General features: G+C 36.9%; 1 protein-coding gene across 3 annotated transcripts in view; it reads right to left on the reverse strand.

Moving 5' to 3' along the window:
* LOC140149196 (ATP-binding cassette sub-family C member 9-like) overlaps positions 1 to 25718 on the reverse strand; it is a 51592-nt gene extending 25874 nt beyond the window's left edge. Inside the window, exons 1-12 of one of the 3 annotated variants that reach the window (XM_072171409.1) lie at positions 25526 to 25718; positions 20727 to 21396; positions 19608 to 19835; positions 17978 to 18169; positions 15951 to 16103; positions 14720 to 14875; positions 13845 to 13979; positions 12918 to 13080; positions 12236 to 12276; positions 11727 to 11993; positions 10847 to 11038; positions 10413 to 10491 (exon numbers count right to left, since the gene is read on the reverse strand). In XM_072171409.1, the coding sequence (XP_072027510.1) occupies positions 10413 to 10491; positions 10847 to 11038; positions 11727 to 11993; positions 12236 to 12276; positions 12918 to 13080; positions 13845 to 13979; positions 14720 to 14875; positions 15951 to 16103; positions 17978 to 18169; positions 19608 to 19835; positions 20727 to 21365 (2245 nt within the window). In that variant the 5' untranslated portion in view covers positions 21366 to 21396; positions 25526 to 25718. Of the gene's footprint in view, positions 1 to 10412; positions 10492 to 10846; positions 11039 to 11726; positions 11994 to 12235; positions 12277 to 12917; positions 13081 to 13844; positions 13980 to 14719; positions 14876 to 15950; positions 16104 to 17977; positions 18170 to 19607; positions 19836 to 20726; positions 21397 to 25521 lie in introns of all 3 variants that reach the window. The other 2 variants (XM_072171408.1, XM_072171410.1) reach the window with 2 other exon arrangements.
* Positions 25719 to 26690: the final 972 nt, after the last annotated feature.

Raw genomic sequence — 26690 nt, forward strand, 5'->3', positions numbered from 1 at the left:
ATGGTAAATCCTACTGTGTGTAATGCCATGGTAAATCCTGTGTGTAATGCCATGGTAAATCCTACTGTGTGTAATGCCATGGTAAATCCTACTGTGTGTAATGCTATGGTAAATCCTACTGTGTGTAATACCATGGTAAATCCTACTGTGTGTAATGCCATGGTAAATCCTGTGTGTAATGCCATGGTAAATCCTACTGTGTGTAATGCCATGGTAAATCCTACTGTGTGTAATGCTATGGTAAATCCTACTGTGTGTAATGCCATGGTAAATCCTACTGTGTGTAATGCCATGGTAAATCCTACTGTGTGTAAATGTAATGCCATGGTAAATCCTACTGTGTGTAATGCCATGGTAAATCCTACTGTGTGCAATGCTATGGTAAATCCTACTGTGTGTAATGCCATGGTAAATCCTACTGTGTGTAATGCCATGGTAAATCCTACTGTGTGTAATGCCATGGTAAATCCTACTGTGTGCAATGCTATGGTAAATCCTACTGTGTGTAATGCCATGGTAAATCCTACTGTGTGTAATGCTATGGTAAATCCTACTGCGTACGTGTTTGCCGACAAACGAGGACACACACAAGATTTTTCACCCTAAACTGTGGACCTACTTCCAACGAGGACTGTCCTCGGTCTCAAACTGCTGCAAAAGACCTCAAATGCATGCTAGATGCTTTAAACGCTATTTGCCTGAAACCGAGGACCACACATGTAAAAACTACCGTCCGCAGGGTGATGGCTAAAATTCCGTTTCGTATTATACACACAAAAAATCCACCATTTTAGTCCACGGTTAGGCGATGAAAACATCATACACACGTCCTCGGTTAGATAGCAAAACACAATGTCCACGTTTGGAGGCAAACACAGACAGGGGTGTGTGTAATGCCATGGTAAATCCTACTGTGTGTAATGCTATGGTAAATCCTACTGTGTGTAATGCCATGGTAAATCCTACTGTGTGTAATGCTATGGTAAATCCTACTGTGTGTAATGCTATGGTAAATCCTACTGTGTGTAATGCCATGGTAAATCCTACTGTGTGTAATGCCATGGTAAATCCTACTGTGTGTAATGCCATGGTAAATCCTATTGTGTTTAATGCTATGGTAAATCTTACTGTGTGTACTGCCATGGTAAATTCTACTGTGTGTACTGCTATGGTAAATCCTACTGTGTGTAATGCCATGGTAAATCCTACTGTGTGTAATGCCATTGTAAATCCTACTGTGTTTAATGCCATGGTAAATCATATTGTGTTTAATGCTATGGTAAATCTTACTGTGTGTACTGCCATGGTAAATTCTACTGTGTGTACTGCCATGGTAAATCCTACTGTGTGTAATGCTACGGTAAATCCTACTGTGTGTAATGCCATGATAAATCCTACTGTGTGTAATGCCATGGTAAATCCTACTGTGTGCAATGCTATGGTAAATCCTACTGTGTGCAATGCCATGGTAAATCCTACTGTGTGTAATGCCATGGTAAATCCTACTGTGTGTAATGCCATGGTAAATCCTACTGTGTGTAATGCCATGGTAAATCCTACTGTGTGTAATGCTATGGTAAATCCTACTGTGTGTAATGCTATGGTAAATCCTGTGTGTAATGCCATGGTAAATCCTACTGTGTGTAATGCTATGGTAAATCCTACTGTGTGTAATGCCATGGTAAATCCTATTGTGTTTAGGCCCGGGTGCTTAATCTCGACGATGAAGTCTGCGGCGTACTCGCAACCCAAGACGCAGACCCAAGCCGATGCGCCTATGCTGAGAAATAAAATACTGTTGCGATATGCACTAACTAAATGTGTGTCTGCTCGATGAAAAGCCATGTTCAGTCACCCGTTCATCGGCTTGATCGGCCCAACTCCTACATTTCTCGAACCGACTTATAACACTTGACAACAATACCCTAACAAATTAGTATCCTTGAGTGCGTTGATGAAAGAGGCCAATGTTTACTTAATAACATTAACTCGATCTCTGCTGCAAACCCAACATTTTTACACATTTTAAAATTATGTGCATACTTTACTCCTATGGTAGGGTTAGTCAAAATAGCTGTAGTTTGAAGCAAATGCTATTTACCATGATGACGTTTGCATGATAATATATTGAAAGTAATTTGTTCAACAAAACTTCACATTAGCCAGCATATATTGTTTTCTTTTAATTTTAGACTACATGTATTCAAATTAAAGAATAATGAAGAAGGAGACGACCTATATATGCTTCTAGCAGGGCGTAAGACAATGCGAGACACTATTAATATATATATATGCGAGGATCGGAAATTAACGATGCAAGCCCGAACAAATTTACCGTCAAACCTAGCCTCTAAAACTGTACGGTCCATTCAAAACCTTTGTAAACATGAAAGACATGTACATCAAGTAGGCCTAGCCCCAGCTGAACTTCAAGAAGACGCCAACGCGTGGCCAATGCAGATAACCCTCATATTGGCGGAGAAAATAACTGAGGACCTAAATAATTATGCAAAATACACCACGGTCGTACAGAAAACACTTACCAAACTGATTTTTAATGGCAACTTTAACTTAACATGCACGCATATATTGTCTCAAAACTTTCGAGTGATAAATAGCCTATTATTCATCAATAATGGGTTGAAAATCTATGTTTTCATAATATCCTTAGTCATGTTAGTCTGATATATAACATTATCTAATGTTCAATGCACACGTATGGGAATTTTATTAACACATGGCTTGATTTGTGAAGTGATTTCGATGATTTCGACTTTTGTTCCACGATTTTTGCATGTACCTATTTATCAATTAAAAAAATACAATGATTTTTATATTTTGAAAGCACAGTAAAGACTTGGGGCTGCATGTATAATAAAAAACAAATCCAAATTAAGAAAAAACAAATCCGCATCAACACCGACCGTTTGACAGAAAACGACGTTTTAATGTCGGGTTATATAGGTCCTACAAAGTATAAGTTAATAGACGTGTTATTAAAATTCAGAAAACATTTTTGAAAACTTCATGCAAAAAAATTCTAACATTTCGTTATTAAGTGTATAGAGCAATAACATCGTAACAAAATTTTTAAACTGTTGTTTTAGTGCTGTTTCATATTAAACGTTATGAAAATGTTTTCATGACCTTTAGGCCTATATAACCCGCAACATTTAAATTGGTCGATAGATGGAGAATTTTATCCTGCGTACTTTGGTACCTTATTCGGTACGATTGCGATTTTATTCCACTAAGCTATACGCATTTCAAAGTGTCAAATTTTGATATTTCCTCCTACAAGGCGAATTCCGCTGCCCTTGTTACGGGTTCATTTAAGATGAATACTCACTGAGCTAACTGTGTAAATGTGCGTGCTTGTTTCGCGGGAAATTAAAAAAAGGAAAAAAATCAAATTAAAATTGTTGGGGAAATAAAGTCGTATTGTGCTCAACAAGGTATTAAAATACGCAGAACAACATCCCTATCTATACTTTATGTTGACACATTGTCTCAATTGAATTCAACTTTAAATCAATAATCAATAAACAGACAAAATGCACTTTTTACATTGCTGCATCAATTATCATAATTATATTGATATTGTATTTACTTGTATCACAATAACAATATTGGAATATTCTCTATCAGAATATATTTACTCTTCAAAATATGATTGATTTAATTGTAATTTATGTGTACCATGCATTTGATGATTGATGAATAAAATTGAATTGAATTTAATTGAAATATGTGCGGTGATCGATTCACATGAACACCATTGTGGTCGTGAAAGTAAGGGAATGTTTCAATATTCAGATAGGCCTATAAAATTATAATCACAGTCACTTGATGCATAGCCATGTTTGATGTGATTTCTTTCCAGGAAAGACCCAAAATGTATAATTTGTCTGCGAAACTTGCCAACAATATCGCGAGCTATTATTATATGAAACAATACAAATTCCCTGTTTTGGTATTAATCATGTTAATATTATATTAATGAAATGCTTTCTGAAATTAGGATCTAAATAAATTTACTCCCGGGGGATATGAAAGTAGAGGTAGCAACTTTCCAATTATATTTAGCTAGTCCTCTGATATGATGCCCTTAATACCAGTATACTGATGAATTTGTAATAATTTTATTTAAAACATCTGTACTTTCTTCATGCATCATGTACATTACGCCAAGAGTTACAGATATTTCGGTTTAACTAACTTATGGCTATTAATTAAGAGAGTGGTAGGACGTCATTTGACCCGAAATGGTAATTTGGTAGGAAAGCACGCTTTCTTATTTCATCAAATGAAGTTGTCAGAGACTAGCAATGGTTAAAATTCATGTATTATTGCAAATAATGTATAATGTCAAGAACCTTTTACGGGAAATATATATGCTATATAATTATATCCTATATATAATTTATATAAAACAATGGTGAAACCGATAAAAGAAAAAAAAAAAAAAGTGAAAACATATCAACCCTTTAAAGCAGAACCAATGTGCTTTATACCATTTCTATGCTTGGATGATATCATTATGACCTTCGATATATATACTTTGCCAGATTATATCGACTGATCCGCAAATTGCTCACGGTGAGTAAACTCAAGTAAGTACTACAATAAACATTAATATAAAGGTTTTGAGTAATGAATGGCAAACCGCAGAGCAAGAAGATGGCAAGATGTTGCGAACTCGATGCACATAACTGCTCGCGAATTCGCAACCAGGTATATGGCTTCACTATATTAATTCATCGGCTTGCTGCGGCTTGAAACTGCAACACGCAGTAGAGCCATCGAAATGCTGCGAGACGACGCAGAGGTAATCGTCGAGATTAAGCACCGGGTCCTTAATGCTATGGTAAATCCTACTGAGTGTAATGCCATGGTAAATCCTACTGTGTTTAATGCCATGGTAAATCCTATTGTGTTTAATGCTATGGTAAATCTTACTCTGTGTACTGCCATGGTAAATTCTACTGTGTGTACTGCTATGGTAAATCCTACTGTGTGTAATGCCATAGTAAATCCTACTGTGTGTAATGCCATGGTAAATCCTACTGTGTTTAATGCCATGGTAAATCCTATTGTGTTTAATGCTATGGTAAATCTTACTGTGTGTACTGCTATGGTAAATCCTACTGTGTGTACTGCTATGGTAAATCCTACTGTGTGTAATGCCATGGTAAATCCTACTGTGTGCAATGCTATGGTAAATCCTACTGTGTGCAATGCTATGGTAAATCCTACTGTGTGTAATGCCATGGTAAATCCTACTGTGTGTAATGCCATGGTAAATCCTACTGTGTGTAATGCCATGGTAAATCCTACTGTGTGTAATGCTATGGTAAATCCTACTGTGTGTAATGCTATGGTAAATCCTACTGTGTGTAATGCTATGGTAAATCCTGTGTGTAATGCCATGGTAAATCCTACTGTGTGTAATGCTATGGTAAATCCTACTGTGTGTAATGCCATGGTAAATCCTATTGTGTTTAATGCTATGGTAAATCCTACTGAGTGTAATGCCATGGTAAATCCTACTGTGTGTAATGCCATGGTAAATCCTACTGTGTTTAATGCCATGGTAAATCCTATTGTGTTTAATGCTATGGTAAATCTTACTGTGTGTACTGCCATGGTAAATTCTACTGTGTGTACTGCTATGGTAAATCCTACTGTGTGTAATGCCATGGTAAATCCTACTCTGTGTAATGCCATGGTAAATCCTACTGTGTTTAATGCCATGGTAAATCCTATTGTGTTTAATGCTATGGTAAATCTTATTGTGTGTACTGCTATGGTAAATCCTACTGTGTGTACTGCTATGGTAAATCCTGTGTGTAATGCCATGGTAAATCCTACTGTGTGTACTGCTATGGTAAATCCTACTGTGTGTAATGCTATGGTAAATCCTACTGTGTAATGCCATGGTAAATCCTACTGTGTGTAATGCCATGGTAAATCCTACTGTGTGTACTGCTATGGGAAATCCTACTGTGTGTACTGCCATGGTAAATCCTACTGTGTGTAATGCCATGGTAAATCCTACTGTGTGTAATGCCATGGTAAATCTTACTGTGTGTACTGCTATGGTAAATCCCACTGTGTGTAATGCTATGGTAAATCCCACTGTGTGTAATGCCATAGTAAATCCTTCTGTGTGTAATGCCATGGTAAATCCTACTGTGTGTAATGCTATGGTAAATCCTACTGTGTGTACTGCTATGGTAAATCCTACTGTGTGTAATGCTATGGTAAATCCTACTGTGTGTAATGCCATGGTAAATCCTACTGTGTGTAATGCCATGGTAAATCTTACTGTGTGTACTGCTATGGTAAATCCTACTGTGTGTAATGCTATGGTAAATCCTACTGTGTGTAATGCCATGGTAAATCCTACTGTGTGTAATGCCATGGTAAATCCTGTGTGTACTGCTATGGTAAATCCTACTGTGTGTAATGCCATGGTAAATCCTATTGTGTTTAATGCTATGGTAAATCTTACTGTGTGTAATGCCATGGTAAATCCTACTGTGTGTGTAATGCCATGGTAAATCCTACTGTGTGTAATGCCATGGTAAATCCTACTGTGTGTACTGCTATGGTAAATCCTACTGTGTGTAATGCCATGGTAAATCCTACTGTGTGTACTGCTATGGTAAATCCTACTGTGTGTAATGCCATGGTAAATCCTACTGTGTGTAATGCCAATGCCATGGTAAATCCTACTGTGTGTAATGCCATGGTAAATCCTACTGTGTGTAATGCTATGGTAAATCCTACTGTGTGTAATGCCATGGTAAATCCTACTGTGTGTAATGCCATGGTAAATCCTACTGTGTGTAATGCCATGGTAAATCCTATTGTGTTTAATGCCATGGTAAATCCTACTGTGTGTAATGCCATGGTAAATCCTACTGTGTGTACTGCTATGGTAAATCCTACTGTGTGTAATGCCATGGTAAATCCTACTGTGTGTAATGCCATGGTAAATCCTACTGTGTGTACTGCTATGGTAAATCCTACTGTGTGTAATGCTATGGTAAATCCTACTGTGTGTAATGCCATGGTAAATCCTACTGTGTGTAATGCAATGGTAAATCCTACTGTGTGTACTGCTATGGTAAATCCTACTGTGTGTAATGCTATGGTAAATCCTACTGTGTGTAATGCCATGGTAAATCCTATTGTGTTTAATGCCATGGTAAATCCTACTGTGTGTAATGCCATGGTAAATCCTACTGTGTGTAATGCTATGGTAAATCCTACTGTGTGTAATGCCATGGTAAATCCTACTGTGTGTAATGCCATGGTAAATCCTACTGTGTGTAATGCTATGGTAAATCCTACTGTGTGTAATGCTATGGTAAATCCTACTGTGTGTAATGCTATGGTAAATCCTGTGTGTAATGCCATGGTAAATCCTACTGTGTGTAATGCTATGGTAAATCCTACTGTGTGTAATGCCATGGTAAATCCTATTGTGTTTAATGCTATGGTAAATCCTACTGAGTGTAATGCCATGGTAAATCCTACTGTGTGTAATGCCATGGTAAATCCTACTGTGTTTAATGCCATGGTAAATCCTATTGTGTTTAATGCTATGGTAAATCTTACTGTGTGTACTGCCATGGTAAATTCTACTGTGTGTACTGCTATGGTAAATCCTACTGTGTGTAATGCCATGGTAAATCCTACTGTGTGTAATGCCATGGTAAATCCTACTGTGTTTAATGCCATGGTAAATCCTATTGTGTTTAATGCTATGGTAAATCTTATTGTGTGTACTGCTATGGTAAATCCTACTGTGTGTACTGCTATGGTAAATCCTACTGTGTGTAATGCCATGGTAAATCCTACTGTGTGTACTGCTATGGTAAATCCTACTGTGTGTAATGCCCTCACTGTGTGTAATGCCATGGTAAATCCTACTGTGTGTAATGCCATGGTAAATCCTACTGTGTGTACTGCTATGGTAAATCCTACTGTGTGTACTGCCATGGTAAATCCTACTGTGTGTAATGGCATGGTAAATCCTACTGTGTGTAATGCCATGGTAAATCTTACTGTGTGTACTGCTATGGTAAATCCTACTGTGTGTAATGCTATGGTAAATCCTACTGTGTGTAATGCCATAGTAAATCCTACTGTGTGTAATGCCATGGTAAATCCTACTGTGTGTAATGCTATGGTAAATCCTACTGTGTGTACTGCTATGGTAAATCCTACTGTGTGTAATGCTATGGTAAATCCTACTGTGTGTAATGTCATGGTAAATCCTACTGTGTGTAATGCCATGGTAAATCTTACTGTGTGTACTGCTATGGTAAATCCTACTGTGTGTAATGCTATGGTAAATCCTACTGTGTGTAATGCCATGGTAAATCCTACTGTGTGTAATGCCATGGTAAATCCTACTGTGTGTACTGCTATGGTAAATCCTACTGTGTGTAATGCCATGGTAAATCCTATTGTGTTTAATGCTATGGTAAATCTTACTGTGTGTAATGCCATGGTAAATCCTACTGTGTGTAATGCTATGGTAAATCCTACTGTGTGTAATGCCATAGGTAAATCCTACTGGTAATGCCATGGTAAATCCCACTGTGTGTACTGCCATGGTAAATCCTACTGTGTGTAATGCCATGGTAAATCCTACTGGTGTAAATCCTACTGTGTGTAATGCCATGGTAAATCCTACTGTGTGTAATGCCATGGTAAATCCTACTGTGTGTAATGCCATGGTAAATGCTACTGTGTGTAATGCTATGGTAAATCCCACTGTGTGTAATGCCATGGTAAATCCTACTGTGTGTAATGCCATGGTAAATCCTACTGTGTGTAATGCCATGGTAAATCCTATTGTGTTTAATGCCATGGTAAATCCTACTGTGTGTAATGCCATGGTAAATCCTACTGTGTGTACTGCTATGGTAAATCCTACTGTGTGTAATGCCATGGTAAATCCTACTGTGTGTAATGCCATGGTAAATCCTACTGTGTGTACTGCTATGGTAAATCCTACTGTGTGTAATGCTATGGTAAATCCTACTGTGTGTAATGCCATGGTAAATCCTACTGTGTGTAATGCCATGGTAAATCCTACTGTGTGTACTGCTATGGTAAATCCTACTGTGTGTAATGCTATGGTAAATCCTACTGTGTGTAATGCCATGGTAAATCCTATTGTGTTTAATGCCATGGTAAATCCTACTGTGTGTAATGCCATGGTAAATCCTACTGTGTGTAATGCTATGGTAAATCCTACTGTGTGTAATGCCATGGTAAATCCTACTTTGTGTAATGCCATGGTAAATCCTACTGTGTGTAATGCCATGGTAAATCCTATTGTGTTTAATGCCATGGTAAATCCTACTGTGTGTAATGCCATGGTAAATCCTACTGTGTGTACTGCTATGGTAAATCCTACTGTGTGTAATGCCATGGTAAATCCTACTGTGTGTAATGCCATGGTAAATCCTACTGTGTGTAATGCCATGGTAAATCCTACTGTGTGTACTGCTATGGTAAATCCTACTGTGTGTAATGCTATGGTAAATCCTACTGTGTGTAATGCCATGGTAAATCCTACTGTGTGTAATGCCATGGTAAATCCTACTGTGTGTACTGCTATGGTAAATCCTACTGTGTGTAATGCCATGGTAAATCCTACTGTGTGTAATGCTATGGTAAATCCTACTGTGTGTAATGCTATGGTAAATCCTACTGTGTGTAATGCCATGGTAAATCCTACTGTGTGTAATGCCATGGTAAATCCTACTGTGTGTACTGCTATGGTAAATCCTACTGTGTGTAATGCTATGGTAAATCCACCATTTTGTGTTGTCGCGTACTGCAGGCATTTATCGGTTGAAGCCCGAAATGGAACAATACTTGAGAATTTAAGCTCAAGTTTTACACAGGTTTGCACATATAATACAGCCCTTTATGCGGCCCATACACTATCAATGTTATTGATAAATATTGCGGACCCTAAATGCATGAGTGGATACAAAATCTACGATTGTGAGTGTACAATGGTAGATTGTGAATCCACTCTTGTATCAAGGGTCTTTGATATTGATCAAAAAATTGAACGTATATGGGTCGCATAACACACAAAAAACCACACACTTCGAATTGCAGTTTGAATGGCGCATGGTGAAATAATTTGGGGGTTCATTATTTTCCACTCCATGAGTGACACACAAACATGGCAGAGTCAGTTCTCTTTGGTTCTAATTTTTTTTCTTATTGGGTGTTTCATGAGCTGATTGATTATAGAACCAAATTCATTCAATGTACAGCATTATTTTATTTAAGCAACTTTAAGGTGAACGCATACATCAATCATATGCTTTTATCAGAGTATATGCAAACTTGAAATAATCCACAGATCTTACCGGTCTCTATTTCTACATTTATGTCGGTCAGGATTGGCCTTGCAGAATCTACATCCCAAGTGTAACAACCATTACTGATCTAAAGGGACAAAACAAACCAACAAAACAGGAAATTAAATGGTGATTAAAACAACAAACTATTTATTTATGTTGCAAATCAATTAAAAAAACACATTCTGAATTTGATACTGAAGTGACCAGTTTGCCTATATTCATATCAATATCATCTTTTTAATTATCGTTTTAGATAGCAAGTATTCTCACTATAATTAAAATATGGGGCTTTGGGATCACATTGGATATAAAAGCAGATTGGAAATGGTGGAAAAATTATGATGTCAACACCTACTGGGTTATGATGTTATTTTCAATAAATATGAAACGAAATGAAATGAAATGATCATTGGTAATTTGGGGCCATTTGAACATCTCACCTTGACAGCAATGTTATCAGCTATAGGTTGTACCACAGATCTTGACCCTTGATTCATGCTCCCATATGAGCCAGATGCCTCATGAGAAAGAAGAGCTGTCTTATCATTACTAGCCTGACGAGATACATGCTGTGGACTATGATGGCTATGTTGACGATGTAATCCTGGCTGCTTGAACTCCACAACTGGCATCTGAAAACGAAACAAAAATTAATTAACAAGAAACGATAACTTCAGTTGGAGCTGTGTAAATAGCAGCTGACATTCACCAGCTTTTGAAACCCAGTGATGATGCTAATTGGATGGTTAGCAGAGGCATAGTACAAGTCGTCTATGTCTGTCATATTTTAAATGGTAATGTGCAATTTTCACTTTGATTCATTACAATGGTTAACTTTTGTATACACATCAGTGCATGTAACACTACACACAACAGCATGATTCCCCAATAATGGTGCAATTCAAATAATATTGATATCATTGTTACTGTAATTGTTGTGCATTTATTCTTTGTTTTAGTACTTCAATGGGCATTTCATACTTTTAGCATCCTCTTTTTAGCATATGGTTTAATAGATATCGACAAAAAAAGTGTATTCCCAAAATTTCAGTTGATTTGGACACTGAATTTGCGAGTTACGCATAATTGTATGTATTACAGTGTCCCATAGACCACCATATTGTAGACAAAAACAAAGTGAACTATGTCTTTGTCAAACAAGAAGAAAATTCATGCACGCTAACATTATGTAGTCCTAGGTTTCTAATAGCATACAAATCTCAAGCTAGGGGATGTCGAGGGTGGGAATCACTAATTCTCCCTTTAAATACCATCTATTACTTATTGAAATGGGAAATAAAGAAAATGAAGTTAACTCACAGTATCATCAGAATCCAGTTCATGTTGATGTACATCACCACCTGTAATTGACTCTCTCTTGGGTCTGCCATCATCGTTGTCTTCAATCTCTGGTGCATCAAAATAAGCTGTAAGACGTCTGGTACTGATCACAGCATTGACATGATAGGTGAACATCGTAGGCATGACTATGAGAGGAACGATCATCTGATTGAATACTGACAGGGCTGCAAAGGTCACATCAGGGGTCAGAGGCTTGTTTTCAAATTTGGAGTATAAACTGTACGCCTGTATTGAAAAATGGTAATGACAAACATTTAATATTACAACATTTAATTTGAACACTTTCACAGTATGTAATTGTTATGTTAATTCTGGCATTTGTCATTATATCATGTATTATTGAAGTTGTGAAATATATATTTCTTACATTAAAAAAAAATAAAACTGACAATGAAATCTGGGAATTAAAAACTGCATAAATCAGGAAAAAACTCTTTTTAATGGCTGGAAATCTTTACATTACTCACCACAAGTGTCACTAACAATGGAGCAGCTTGAGTTAAAACAACTGGAAATAAAGTGAAAAAAAAAAAGATATTTTGATCATTCATTATCATATGCTTGCCTACTAACGTCTACATACTATGTATAATAGTTAGTTACAGAATAAAACACGACAAATTGGTACATGATTGCACAGATATATGCAGACAGGCAAATAATAACACACATACGAACACTGACACACTTTCACGAATAAACCTCTACTATCCTGCACCAGTAATCGTGGACCTTGTGTATTGCTATCAAAATTAGGATGTCTGAAGCAATGTTTACTTGGCATATCGAGGACCAAAATGGTGGATTTTTGTGTGTGATACACAGTATGCAATATGCCTACCAACCAGTTGGTAATTCTTGTCGGTAAGTTTGTCCAACTGCAGACTTCTGCGGACAGTGCTCATTTGCAGGTAGGTTCACGGTTTCAATGTGAAAAGTCTTGTGTGTGTGTCCTCGTTTGCAGGCAAACACCGATTACCCTACATATACACACACTCCCACATACACACACTCCCTTTGGCAATGGAGCCAAAATTATATTTCCATCAACCATCAATTCAGATTAGTCGATAGTTCATTAATGACAAGTACCAATGCAATATCGACAGTCAATCCAAAGATCAAACAAATTTGGCTGCAGTATCTTACCAAGTAAAATTCGCCATGACAACTGTTTGATGAGGTTCAAAATTTCCTTAGCCCTAGCAGCATTGATGTTTTTAAAGAATACATCTTCCCAACCATAGAGTTTGATGACCTTAATACCCTGCAACATCTCGTTAGTTTGCTTCAGACGGTCATCAGAGTGTGCCTAAGTAAGGGGGAAAATAATGATATCAAGTTAACCTCATTTCCAGGAAAGTGGCCTGCAAAAATACAAAGAAATACTTCATCTTAAAAAGTTATTATAATATTTTGCAGACTTCCTTTTACAAATTAAGCGTAACGCTAACCGTCCAACGCGTATTATTTCCCACAAGGTCCTATGCACATGCTTGAAGTCGTGCGCGCATATACGCTATGGTTAGCACATAAAAGGAACCTTGCAACAGATTATATGATGGCACAGCACCAGAAGCATAACAATTTAAATACCCTACTAAATTCTTAAATTCCTGATACACTTTTTACCTTAATTCAAACCTGGAAGTCATACATTTCTCATACTGAAATGTTTGTTATGGTCTTGAATAATACTTCATTGAAGCACACAACTTTATTTATGCAAAATGCACAATTTTTTTAATTATTAGCAAGTAGCAGAAAGATTCATTAAGTTGAGACTTTGAAGCTAAACCTTAGGACTATGAATTGATGTTAATTGGCAACACTAAAATATTTGTGAGTCCCTAGCCATTTAGCCAGGCTCATATGCATACCAGCATCATCTGCTATGACAGCAGTACTGAGCCAATGGCACATTTGTCCACCGAATAAATGTTACTTTTTTTTTTTTTGCTGGGAAAAATAATACTGCTCCTAAATCATTTCAATATTGTACATTAAAAAAAGACACACAAATGTTCAAAACCCCACAATTATCAGATCTCAATCTTCTAACATTATTGATCTTACCATGATATTCTTTTGATACATAGCCTGTCTTTTAGCAATAAGAGTCTGCAATGGTACGGTGACAATGAAGATGACAGATCCAATCAAAGCAGCCACACCAAGCTCCAAGTATAAGATCAGAAGATACCCGGTTAACTGAAATGAAATGAACAGAAATTGTCATTACAAAAAGACGATCAAGTCACTTGATTAAAAACATGTTTAATCCAGGAAGCCCAGAATATTTTGCCTCTGGTTTGATCAGGTTTACATGGATGTATTATTTAGAGGTTAATGACTGCGCATCAGTTGTTTTGAGGGTATTGTGAAATATCTAAACATTGTGCTTTGGAACAGAGGAATATACCGAGGGGCGCAGCCCCGAGGGATATTCAGTGTTCTGTCTTTTAATTTGAAAACAGAACACAATTTTAACTTTATCTGTCGTTTTCTGTACTTTTAGCTACGTCACGAGACGCGGTCATTATACTTTTTCAATGACCTGCATTTGCGTCCGCATAGCGCATTAATATAAAATACCACTCAATGAGCAAATGAAAAAAAAAAGCAAAATAAGCAGATATACAAGCCACAGGACTATAAAATGCCCATATAATATCAAATACAAAAAGTGAGTTATTCATAAGTGAGGTAGTAACATCATATTCTGCATTCTGTTTTCAAATGTCTTTTTGGGAGACCAAACAACAGGGTATTATTGTCCAGCCTGCTGATGACAAATGTCAGGATATTAGCAGAGTTTGCCAATCTTGCTTAAAGCAAAGGTTGCACCATAGCACATGTTGCTAAAATATTGACTACAACCAATTAGCTATTTGAGAAGTATAATACATGTTTATCAGTCTCCACTTCAAGAGACACAGAATTCATCTTACCACATATGGAATGGACCAAACATAATGGACCCATTGCATGGAGTTCATCAGGTTGAGTGCATCTACAGACATATGATTAGTGATGAGACCCATTGTCATAGAACCACCAGATATAGTCCAACTTGATAAGCACAAAGCTTTGTCATATACAGCAGCCTGGGGATATCATAAAGAAATTCAAAGAGTAGTATGGTACAATAGAAAGGATTATATACCTCATAGATTCCTGTCATCTGATTGGTTGAATGTGCAGTCATTGAATTAACTATGCCCATAAAATGAACTATGGACCGGTCCATGGAAATGAACTATGGACCGGTCACATGCGTCCCGATCAAACTGCGCAATCGCAACATCCACGTATCCATTCGGTATACAACACAAATATTGACTGCTTTATTCGGGACATGGTTAAGATTATAGGCCCGCAGTGATCTCAAAACCATGCTTTGACCCTCGGCTGCGCCTTGGGTCATAGCATGGTTTTGAGATCACCTTGGGCCTATAATCTTAACCATGCCCCTCATAGCAGTCAATATTTGTATACTACAGGCAGCCCTTCATGGTTTTTATTTGGCACTGGCTTAGTTCCATTGCATTGAACATTTATAACTATGTTGGTTAAGTAGATAAGAACTTAAAATTTCTTATCTACTTTCCATGTTCAAGATCTGTTGACCAAAATATTGGTATTTATCCCATCAGAAGAAAAGTCATCTGGAGAATGCTTATATTTTTCTCGTAACTCATAACATTTGGCTTGAGATATCTCTCCTTATGCTGTTATGAACAAACATCTGCAGATAAAGTGGAACACTGTTTTATGTGCCATTATTATACATGTTTTGTTTCCTTGAGCATTTAACTCAAAATTGGGGAACGGATTATTTTGATATTATTATTGTGATAGAGATGAATGACTATACTGTAAAACCTCGTCTACAAGCATATAGAGTGTTTTTTATGAAAGCTTAATTAATAGGTGGCAGCCGTAAATATGCAAATACAATGGTTTTACAATAGTACTTGTTTGTATATGCCTCAAGTGGTATTTTATTTGCTCAAACTCCATAAAGTTATAATTTTATCGAATGATGGCGCCTGGATTAAGTTAGCTTTCATCAAAAGCACTCTATATGCTTGTAGACAAGGTTTTTTTTTACGGTATGTATATTAAGAAACAAACTACATAAATCAATAATAAACACAAATCTGATTGAGAATAACATACCTGTAATGCAACTTTGATGTGTGCCGACTCAGTGATGACAATATAGTAGTGTACTTGAAGGCATAGAGCACGAAGAAATGATGACAGGAACATTACCACTATCAATATAAATCCATTGGCAAAAAACGTACTAAATAGTACATATTTTGTTTCCTTGAAAAAAATCATAGAAAATGTATATATTACATCCTGTGGGACACAACAAAATAAATGTTTTCCCTTAAAGGGGGGTAACCCTATCGGTTTAGGATATGGATTCTCTTCAAACTTACACACAATTTCAAATATTATCCCCTTTATCAATCTATGTGAGAAAACGGGAACAATTTTAGCATAAATGTGAATAATTAGCATATTAGCAAGCCAATACACTGGCACGCGTGCATTGCATTCTGGTCAGGCATCCCGAAACAACGGCCGAGCGCATGTCCCGGTGGAAACAGGAAGTGTTCGCCTTGGCACTGAAAACCGGCTCGCCCCTGTACACTTTTATACCCTCTATTCATACTGATTAATCTTAAAAAACATTACATATCACTGCGCTCATTATCATTCTTGACAAGATAGCCCATGCTGTACTTACTTCGCTTAATTATTTCTTTATTTTTAGCTATATCATGCACATTTTCACATATTTATGATTTTTTTTGTTTTATTTTTTAACTAATTTTTTAATTGGGGAAGGTGCTCTCATAATTTTTTTTTTCATATTCCTCGTATCATGCTTGACAATATAGGTCATGTTTCCTTATTTATTTCGCCTCTTATGTATTTCTTTATTTTTTGTTTTTTTTTTTATATCATTATAGCGCCATCTATAGTTTGACATTAGGGGGCCTATTTGATGTATTTTTGCGGGTGAATTGGTACTGGGGTGAAGTCTTCCGAATCTATTCCGATTTCATTCTATGACTACCCAAAACTCCCGTGTCGTGTAAAATGCGAACAACTGGTAACCTGTAAAAACCGCTGTGTTTCATGATTTCTCCGGAAATACATCGACTAGCTTGGAGCGTCAAATTTCAGGATAGTAATGAGAAAAATAGTATCTATAATGTGATACCAAAACCTCATCAACAATGAAAAAAATCGGGGGATGATGCTGTCGATCGGGTTACGGACCTTTAAGTAGAATTAGAATTAGAATATTAGCTATCAGTGATGTTCATGAAATCCTTGTAAGGATGTTTACATTAATTCATCCTGATCACATACACATCGACAGTGTAGAATGTAGATACATACATATGATATGTTATTATGTAATCCTCATTAAACATATCGTCAGCCTGTTACGCTAACTGCCTAAGTCATTTTTTGTAATTTTGAGAACAAAGAACAAAATGTGGTTCAAGCATGTATCAATTACATAATCACCCTATTATTTCGGATTATTCCCTTTCATTTGTATCATCATCATTTGTTCTTGTGCAAAAATTTGTGAATAAATGTGTTTCAATGCATTCTTGAACCATATTTTGTACTTTGTTCTCAAAATTACAAAAAATGACTTGGGCAAAAAGTGTAGCAGGCTGACGATATGCAATTGTTGTGCAAAGGCCAGCTGTCTTAATGCTGGTATAGTTATAACCTGAGCCAAGTTGTAACAGAATCGTTTAACATGAGGTTAAATGAGTGCTTATCCCCAGTTTTTACATGTTAAGTACACACTTGGAATCAAAGGTTTGTTAGGCACATAGGTAGACTTTATTCCTGTACATAAACAGTCTTGTGTTCTACTACTCCTATTCATTGGACCAGGGCTTGCAGGTCACATGCCTAGCACAACCAAAATTTGACATCAGGCAACCAAAAACACAGACTAACATGCACGGTGCACAACAAATTTTAAAATGACAGATATGATTAGAAAAGACCATGGCAAGTAGAATATTAAGTTGGGCAAGTGGATTTGCATTTATTAGTTTTTTTCCTTCAGTTTTTTTTTCAAATCAAGTTCTGACAACTATGTCGCAAGAATAAGAAGGACAAATTCTGATTAATCATAATGATCATGCAGTACCTACCTCTAGCTCAGTATTACGATCATAATAGTTGTTTGAAACATAAAGGATGGCTCCCGATAGTGCTAGTGGTGGCACAAATCCTGCCGAATCACCAATGAATTTGACAATACCAGCGACAGCAAGATCAGCACCATAGACTTTCAGATATACTTTATATAAACTAAGCGATTTTCCTGTTTTGTCAGCCCTCTCCTGCAAATGAGATGTAAAAAATATTGTGAAGAAAACATAGAGATATACAGAATTTGCTTTTAAAATTAATTTATGAAGACAATTTGTTGAAAAGCAATAGCTTGTTGACATCTAAGTTAATTATTCACAGACAAATAACAGTATTAACTTGAAAGATTCGACACAGGTATACCAACTTGGTGTGGGGAACAAAGACAAAGACAAGATAAAAACTAATGCAGTATGTAAACCAGAATGGTGTACCCTGTACTGCACTAGAAAAAATCCAAAACCACAGGGATGGTACACCATTCTGGTTTACATACTGCATTAGTTTTTATCTTGTTTTTGTCTTTGTTCCCCACACCAAGTTGGTATACCTGGTTCGAATCTTTATGTTTTTATATATTCTAGGTATCCTCTTGGCTCTTGTATCATCCCGTGATCCTTGGTGTGTTTTGTACCTCGTCCGTTGGAGGCAACATTACCTACTTAGTATTAACTTGGTCAAAACTTTCATATAGTTTTACCGTTGTAATTGTAAGGGCTCTTTTTGAAATTCCCTTACACAGGAAGGTGTGCGCCATCCTGCAGCTTTCCTGTGCTTGCCTTCTTTTGTTAAAATCCTGTGTGATTATAACACTGCAATTAGCCACTTAAATTAGGAGCGCGCTTTCCTGACCGAGCTTTCCTAAGGCGCGCGCTTAGCGAGGGGAATCCTACCTTCTTTCTGTGTGAAAATGTGGTAGGGTATTTCGATATGAGCCCTAACATATATCTACACAAGGTAACCACAACATTGACCCCACTGAATCAAAACCAAGAGTTCAGGTTCGCAAGACACTTGCCTTAATCATTTAGCCAAGGTAATTCAAAAGCATAACATTCAATATACAATGTATAAGCAAGCAGGGCAAGAGGTGGGGTTGACTGACTACTTAAATCATATTATTGCCACTAATTGTCATGACCAATTATTTTATGTTTGCCAAAACTGGTAAACAAAAAATCACTTCTTTAAGATGCTAATTAGATACATGTAAGGTATGAGTTGACTTCTGACGTCATTGCCTGGCAGTAAGCGCACACATCATTGGAATTTACACCGTGTTTTGCCTGGCAGTATGCGCTCGCATCACATTTTGTTCAGGGCCTGTGCTTTTAAAAAACCTGCTACATCACAATAAGGCAGTGCCTGTATGCAATTCGATCAAGCGTTTCGATATACCAGTCCCTTGTCCTTGTTGATGAACAATGAGGTCACCTCATCTATATTGCTGATAGAAATTGATAGGCGATAGTGATGCATGCTGGGAAGTAAAAGGGCTCAAATTCACGATCTCAGGAGATGAATTCTATAGCTTCCCAGCATGCATCATGTTTGCCCATCGATCACTATCAGCAATATACCTTAAGGAATACAGACTTTGTTGATTTCAGTTCAGTCATGCCATCTTACCCTCTCTTCACGCAGAGCTCTGGTGAACTTATTCCTTTGATGCAATGTGGTGTGAACATTGGACAAGTCCCCTAGATCTTTGAGTTCAAGAGGTTCCTTGTAACCCTTAGTAAACAACCAGTTCATCCACCAGAAGAATACACCAGACATCATATTGCTATAGTTTTGCAGATATCTCATGTTCTCATTCTTCAGCTCATTGGGAAATGGTTTTTCTGCACAAAAACTCTGATGTAGAAAAAGAGGTGAACAAATTATCAACTGATTACAATTCAAATGAGTGTAGCCTGTATACTTTATGGCAGATTAATGGAGTTATTGTATGTACAAAATATATGTTAAAAGGCATGCGTCCATTGTATCTAAATTGGATCAGATGGTTTAGTCTGAGTGTAATGGCATGAATAGAACTCCAAATGAGAGGTCTATGTTATATTACAATGTAGGTAATTAATTTACTATAACTTTTAATTAAAATATAATTCTTGATTGTCATGTGGACTAGATAAATCAAGCATTCTCTTACACAAAAGATAAATTTACAAAACAGATATTGTACACCACTTACATTTGAAATAAGAATCTTAAACAAAATTATTCACATGAAACTGAAAATTGCACTACATTCATAGTAGTTTGTACTAATTACTGAGTAATACATTTCACACACACAGCTAATAGTCGTAAGGCAAGTTTGCTTCAATGTAAATTATCTAATTTTTAGATTGCATTCTTGATATCCTACCTGGCAAATTTCCTGTTGTTGTTATTGCAACAAGTAAGTTTTACAAAGTGTCACTAATGTGGACCAGTGCAACATAAAAATTGTTAATATTTTAGTTTGGGCCCACAGAAATTGACGAGGTACTAAAGATTCAAACCAGGGCCTAGATTTTGTCTTGGTTTGCGAGAATCAAAATCCATCAAAGTCACTGCACTTACTGTATGACACAATGAGAGAAGTTGATTCTCGAAACTGAATCTTATGAGAATCATTACGAGAATCGATTCTAGGCCCTGCAAACCCAATGCCCCAAATACACCTTGAAAATTGTGGCTTAATTTGAACATTGTATGACTTATCCCTAGCACCCAAATATACTGTACATCAGATCTTACCTTGCAAATGATAGAGTAGAGACAAATCAGTGTAAACAAGGAATATAGCACCAGCATCAGAATGGATACATCAACTCGCATCACTTCCCAAAACTTAACATCATCAACTTGGTATTCAGAGTCATAATATAAATTCAGAAATCTTGCTACTTCAGCTCCAAGAGATGTTACCCAATAAAGCAAGAGTAGCCAGGCCATCCCCTTTTTATTCCACACCTCCATATGATGATAATACACAAGGGCTATGATGCCTCCAAGTGATGCAACAATACCAGGGATATATAAGTGAGGCTGAGTAAGACTGTCCTTCTGTACCTCTACATCTGTGATGAGGCCCTCTCCTAGGGCACACAACAGACCAAACATAAATGGGAAATAGAGTACCCATAATGCATAGTGTCCTGGAAATGGCAAGAGGTATCTGGGATGTTTCTTTCGTAAGGATGTGGCGCAACCTAACACAAGTAGTACAAGTGATGCTAAGATGACAAAGATGATGTGAGGAGCGGTGTAGATGAGATTGGTAAAACAGGCATTTTTTATAGTGTTATTTCTGTTCCATTCAAAGTCTTCTAGGGTTTCTGTTTCTGTGCTGTTTACACCACAATACCAGTTAAACTTTTCTATTGAAGGTGCCATGGTTGACACGATTGATTCACTATATTGAACGCTGAAAGTGAAAGCAAATAAAAAACAATATTTAAAGACTAAACAAGAAGGCTATCAATTGCAATTGAATATGTGCTAAATGCTTTTAAAAAGATGTAGCTGTTTTTTAAAATCATATAAAATAAGAATAAAAAACAAAAACAACAAAACAACAAAATTTCACATTTTTTAAACAAAAAAACAAACTACCATATATTGCCTGTACAAATTTTCCATACCATATTGTGATTGTTAGTAAAAATTTAAACTGACATCAGTGCTGGCTGATACAATTGGTAATTTGAATGTACAAAACCTAGATTCTAACTTTAACTTTCATCCAGTTCATTGCCAAATTTGGTGAATTTCCCCAAATAAATCACATTCTTGCTTTAAAAAATGCACAACACAGATAAAATTTTTCATAATATTTACACAGAATAAATCATCAGGTGATAATGATTTTTAATCGCCATTTTGGTTTAAAATACCACTTTTAGCGGCAATTTTGCGCAAAATTGGTTGATTTTGCCCCCACCTGAAATACACTTTTCCCCCATGCCCCCCCCCCGAAAAAAATTAATGGCGCCACCAGTTTAAAGAGAAAAAAATTACTTGCGTAATGCGTGAGATTTTACTAACTTGACAGCTCTTTGCAACATTTTTTGCGTGAGATTTTACTACTAGGCATGAGATTATACATGTACTACCTTGGCTTGAGACCATGAGAAAGTGACCGAATGCGGGACCGAATGCACAGTGTTCGATTTACCTGGATTAGCGTAGCAAAATGCTACCGTACTTACAATTTTGTAATTGCTACTCAAATCTGAAAGTGAGTAGCATTTTTGGCTACAAATAAAAATATACGAAAATCGATCACTGGCCACTGACTTGAACTGAAAATGGAACATTCAGGATTAGCATGTTGCAAAATGCTACTCACAATTTTGGAATTGCTACTCAAATCTGAAAGTGAGTAGCATTCTTTGCTACACAAAAAAATATACGAAAATCGATCACTGCGAATGCATGACACTCATACCCAATGTGTGAGAGTTGACAGCCCTGACCTGGTTTAACAGTCATGTTTTGCAGAAGTTTTAATGGCGAAGAAATACGGACCCGGGTATTAATTTCAGTGTCTCTGCTGTACTATATAAATGTAATTATTAAGGGGGTACCACACCCCTGGCCAATTATATGCCTACTTTTGCATTTTTCTCAAAAATTATAGCACATTGGTGACAGGTAAGATATGTATATTATAGGGGCAAAGACTACAACTACTTATGTTCAGAACATCATACTAATTCACTTTCCCAATGGACTACCAAAACATGCCACCTTCGATGTACAACTGTAATTTTCTCCCAAATATGTTTCACTTACCATTTCATGTTTGCTCAAGTTTGACCAGCACATGGTGAAGAATTTATAGAATCCATTTTCAACATGTATGTTCCTTCAAAATGACAATTTCATGTCAATATTCCCAGCAGCAGCTTCCTAAATGTCTAACTTTCATGAATTGATCAGAGATGTTATCATAGCATGTTCTGACCTTTATGACAATGTGCTTGGCCAAGCCTCCCAATTGCCATATCAACTCCCAACCACACTCATTGGGAGATGGCTTCTTCCCAAATGCAGGATAGGATGTTTTTTTCCATCTCATTCCTTGCACTGGCTGACCTATTCTTCAATACCATCTAGTGCAGAGAATAAGAACTATGCCTCAATATGATGATAATATGCACACATGTTCCAGATAATGATGCAATATTGCACACATCATTGCACATGCATGGCATGCTATGTCTTGAAATACCCTCCACTCAAGCATGCAAGCATTAACCAATGAGGAGTTAACATGTTGGCAATTTAGAAAGGGTTGCCATTTCATGCCTTTCTGCACACATTGGGGTGCTATGGATTAAATGCTCTGTGGACACAGTGACTTTTTTATTGCTTGCACTGCCTTGGGCGGTATTGAGGTGTAATAATTGGAAATCATGATTTGGGGTTATGTTTTGGAGTATATACATTGAACATATACAGCTGAAATTTGACTGTGGATATTTAAACTTTCTTGAACAAAGTGAGTACAAATTGGGGATCATATTTTTCAGACATGGAATAAGGACTTTTAATGCAAGTTGAAAGTGGTAGGTATACAGGAATTTTTATAACTGGTGTAGTTATCATGTTTTGAAATATACACTCTTTGACAGCTCTCTCCGTGCCTGTTTGAATGCCTGGTAATACCATGTACCCATACACTAGGTATGGGTACATGAGACCAGGTATAACAACTACTGCACTAAAAAATTAGCAACTCAAGGCAAGTAGTTATTGATTTATTGATCAAATATTGGTTTTCCCTCATTTCTGACTGTAACTCCACAACTGTTATCTGTGCTGAAATAAAATGATCAGTGCAGTAGTTGCAGTCCTTGCCCCTATAATATACATATCTTACTTGTCACCAATGCGCTATAATTTTTGAGAAAAGTGCAAAAATCGGTACAAAATTGGGCAGGGGTGTAGTACCCCCTTAACCGGGCGATGTCCGTGTGTGTTACAATGTATTGTTCTAAAAAAACCGCTGCTCTGCATGCATATGGATAATGTCGCATTCCTTTACTTTAGGGGATTTTATTTTTACATGCAATACTAATAGCTGCCTTCTGGGCGGGTTAGGGTTATAACCCTGTGCTTCCACAAGGCAGAGTCTCTACAATACATGTATAATAAGTTAGGCCCTTCGCACTTGATTATTAGTTTCCTGTTTAACATTTTGAAAAAGGGACGAGGTGACTTTTAATTATTAATTATTAATTTATCTGTTATTTTCTTTATTTAGTTTGATCTATTACAAGCAACTATTGACTCGTTTTGACTAGAGCGGGCATTTAATTATTTTACAACAATATTTGATTTTATAAATAAGTGAAGAGTTGTACTCTTTGTTCATTCATCATAACTGTTGATATTATTAAAGTCAGAAAATGGCAAGTAGAAGTAGTTGAAAGTTATTTTAAAGGAGAAAATTAGAAATAAAAATAAAATAATTAATTATTTTGAGATTTTCAATTTTGGACGCGGGCGGTAAACAGGAAACTAATAATCAAGTGCGAAGGGCCTAAGGCTAATGAAAGTCAATGTTATGTTTAGCGTCACCCGCCAGCGTTTGGATTTTCTGGCAGCGTTTGTGATGCCAAAATCCCAAAACAGTTCATTATTTTGTATTTTGTACACAATTAGTTTCCAGTGGGGACACAAGCACAAATGCCAATGATAAATCAACCTATTCCAACATAAAAAAGAACTAAAAACAAGATTCTGTTATCAAATTGAACTATAATTGGCCATTACCCCAAGGAGGGCTGGTTTGGGACCAATAATGTGGACAGTCATTTAACAATTTATGGCCTTTTAACTGGTAAGAAAGCTGGTATAAATACCTGGATGGTGAAAAATATTTTTAATACAAATGTGTTGGTTCATATGCCTTCAAAAAAGGCCTACTGTTGATTAGAGTTGTTTTAATAGAATATTGGAGGGTATATAGTGTGACAAGTGTTGATGAAGTGGCTGCTATTTTGTAATTAATGAAACGTTGCAAAATAATGAATAATGAATAATGAAAAAGTTGCCTCATTGTGGTTTGAAAAAAATGTTACGCTAAACATAACATTGACTTTCATTAGCCTAATATACTGTAACTTGTAAGAATGAAACCCCCTAAAGTAAAGAAACGCAGCATTAGCTGTACGGTAGTGTAAATTATACAGGAAGACAATGTGCTAGGGTAAACTTGAATTTTAGATAGGTATCTTGAGCTATATTATTTTGACACACAACAATAATCTGTTTCACTTTCTGTTGGTGCCGAATTTGGAACCAATTGTAAACCAATAGACTAGTCATGTCAGTGTCCCATGCGCCCACCCATGCATCTATTGCCCCGATTTTCAACAGAATTGGTGTGTATCAGGACTAAACCCCTTAGGAAAATGATAGTATTGATCTCACCTCAGAACCAATGCACCATCATGACCATGTGTATGACTGATGTGCACGATCTCTTTGTCAGCTGTTTGTGCATGTGAGATAACATGGATAATGTTAAGCTTAAGCTTACCTACACAACTAGAACTCCTGCACTGCAGATCTACCAAGTTTAGTTTTGGCTGTACATTACACGCCAAAGGTCAACACCAGACATTCATTATCCTCTTGGACTTGTTGACAATCGTGACATTGCACAAAATTTAATACCCTGAAGCTGAAATGTAAACTTGATGCAATCGGAAAGTCCAACCCAGTTACGTCACCTGACTCAATTTCAGGTTCAGCAGCATGCAGGGTCTGCTGTAAAAAAATTCCCTTAAAAAAGGATGGCATGAATCCCTTTTTTCAGGCAATACTCACTGCCGGGGGGGGGGCCCTTCCATGTCAGATATGCATCATGTGCCTCAGGATAGACCCCTTTTTCAAACCGGCTTGTACCCAATGACCCCCTTTTTTGTGTTATGGTCCTACCTATTACCCAATGACCCCTTAAAAAAAAATTCATGTACTCAATGACCCCCTTTTTCTATTTTCTGCTATACCCAATGACCCCCCCCCCCCTTTAATTCCCAAATTTAGGTGGTATTTGTGTTCTCCTCCAGAAATAATGAGATTTTTCACATTTCCAAGGTGGCCAAGTTGTTTTTACGCAGTTTGGCACTTATTTATGTGTACTTAATGATACTCTTTTGGCAATCCTGTACTCAATGACTCCCATTTTACTTTTTGTTACCCCAATGACCATCCTTTTTCAATGTTTCATACCGAATGACCCCATTTTTATTCAGGTTGTGTACTGAATGACCCCATATTTTTGTAATTGTACATTTGACCTGAATGCCCCCTACTTTGAACATGGCCGAGGCACATCCCTGCCATGGGGAGTGCCCCCCCGGGTACTCACTACATGCGAAATCTTGTCATGGGTCAGGGCCTGTCATGGGTTGTGGGGCAATAAAGGGGCTGTGCAATAATTATGAGCCTCGAGGGGGGGGGGTAAAAATTCTGAATGGCCCATCCAAAATTGCTTGCCCACCTCAGCCTGCCAAAAATCGCTTGCCCCGTTTTTAGTCGGCCCACCAAAAAAATCTTTCTTCCCCTTGCACATGCCTAATTTTTTGGATCCCGATTTGCAAACCTTAAATGGTTTAGATATATGATGCGAGCACAGCGAGCAGGAAAATTTGCATATTAAAGCATTTGCGTACTCTTTTCCTAAGCCTTTTTAGAGCGTTTTGT

Source organism: Amphiura filiformis, chromosome 3 (assembly GCF_039555335.1).
Source record: "Amphiura filiformis chromosome 3, Afil_fr2py, whole genome shotgun sequence".
In the NCBI taxonomy this organism is placed as follows: domain Eukaryota; kingdom Metazoa; phylum Echinodermata; class Ophiuroidea; order Amphilepidida; family Amphiuridae; genus Amphiura; species Amphiura filiformis.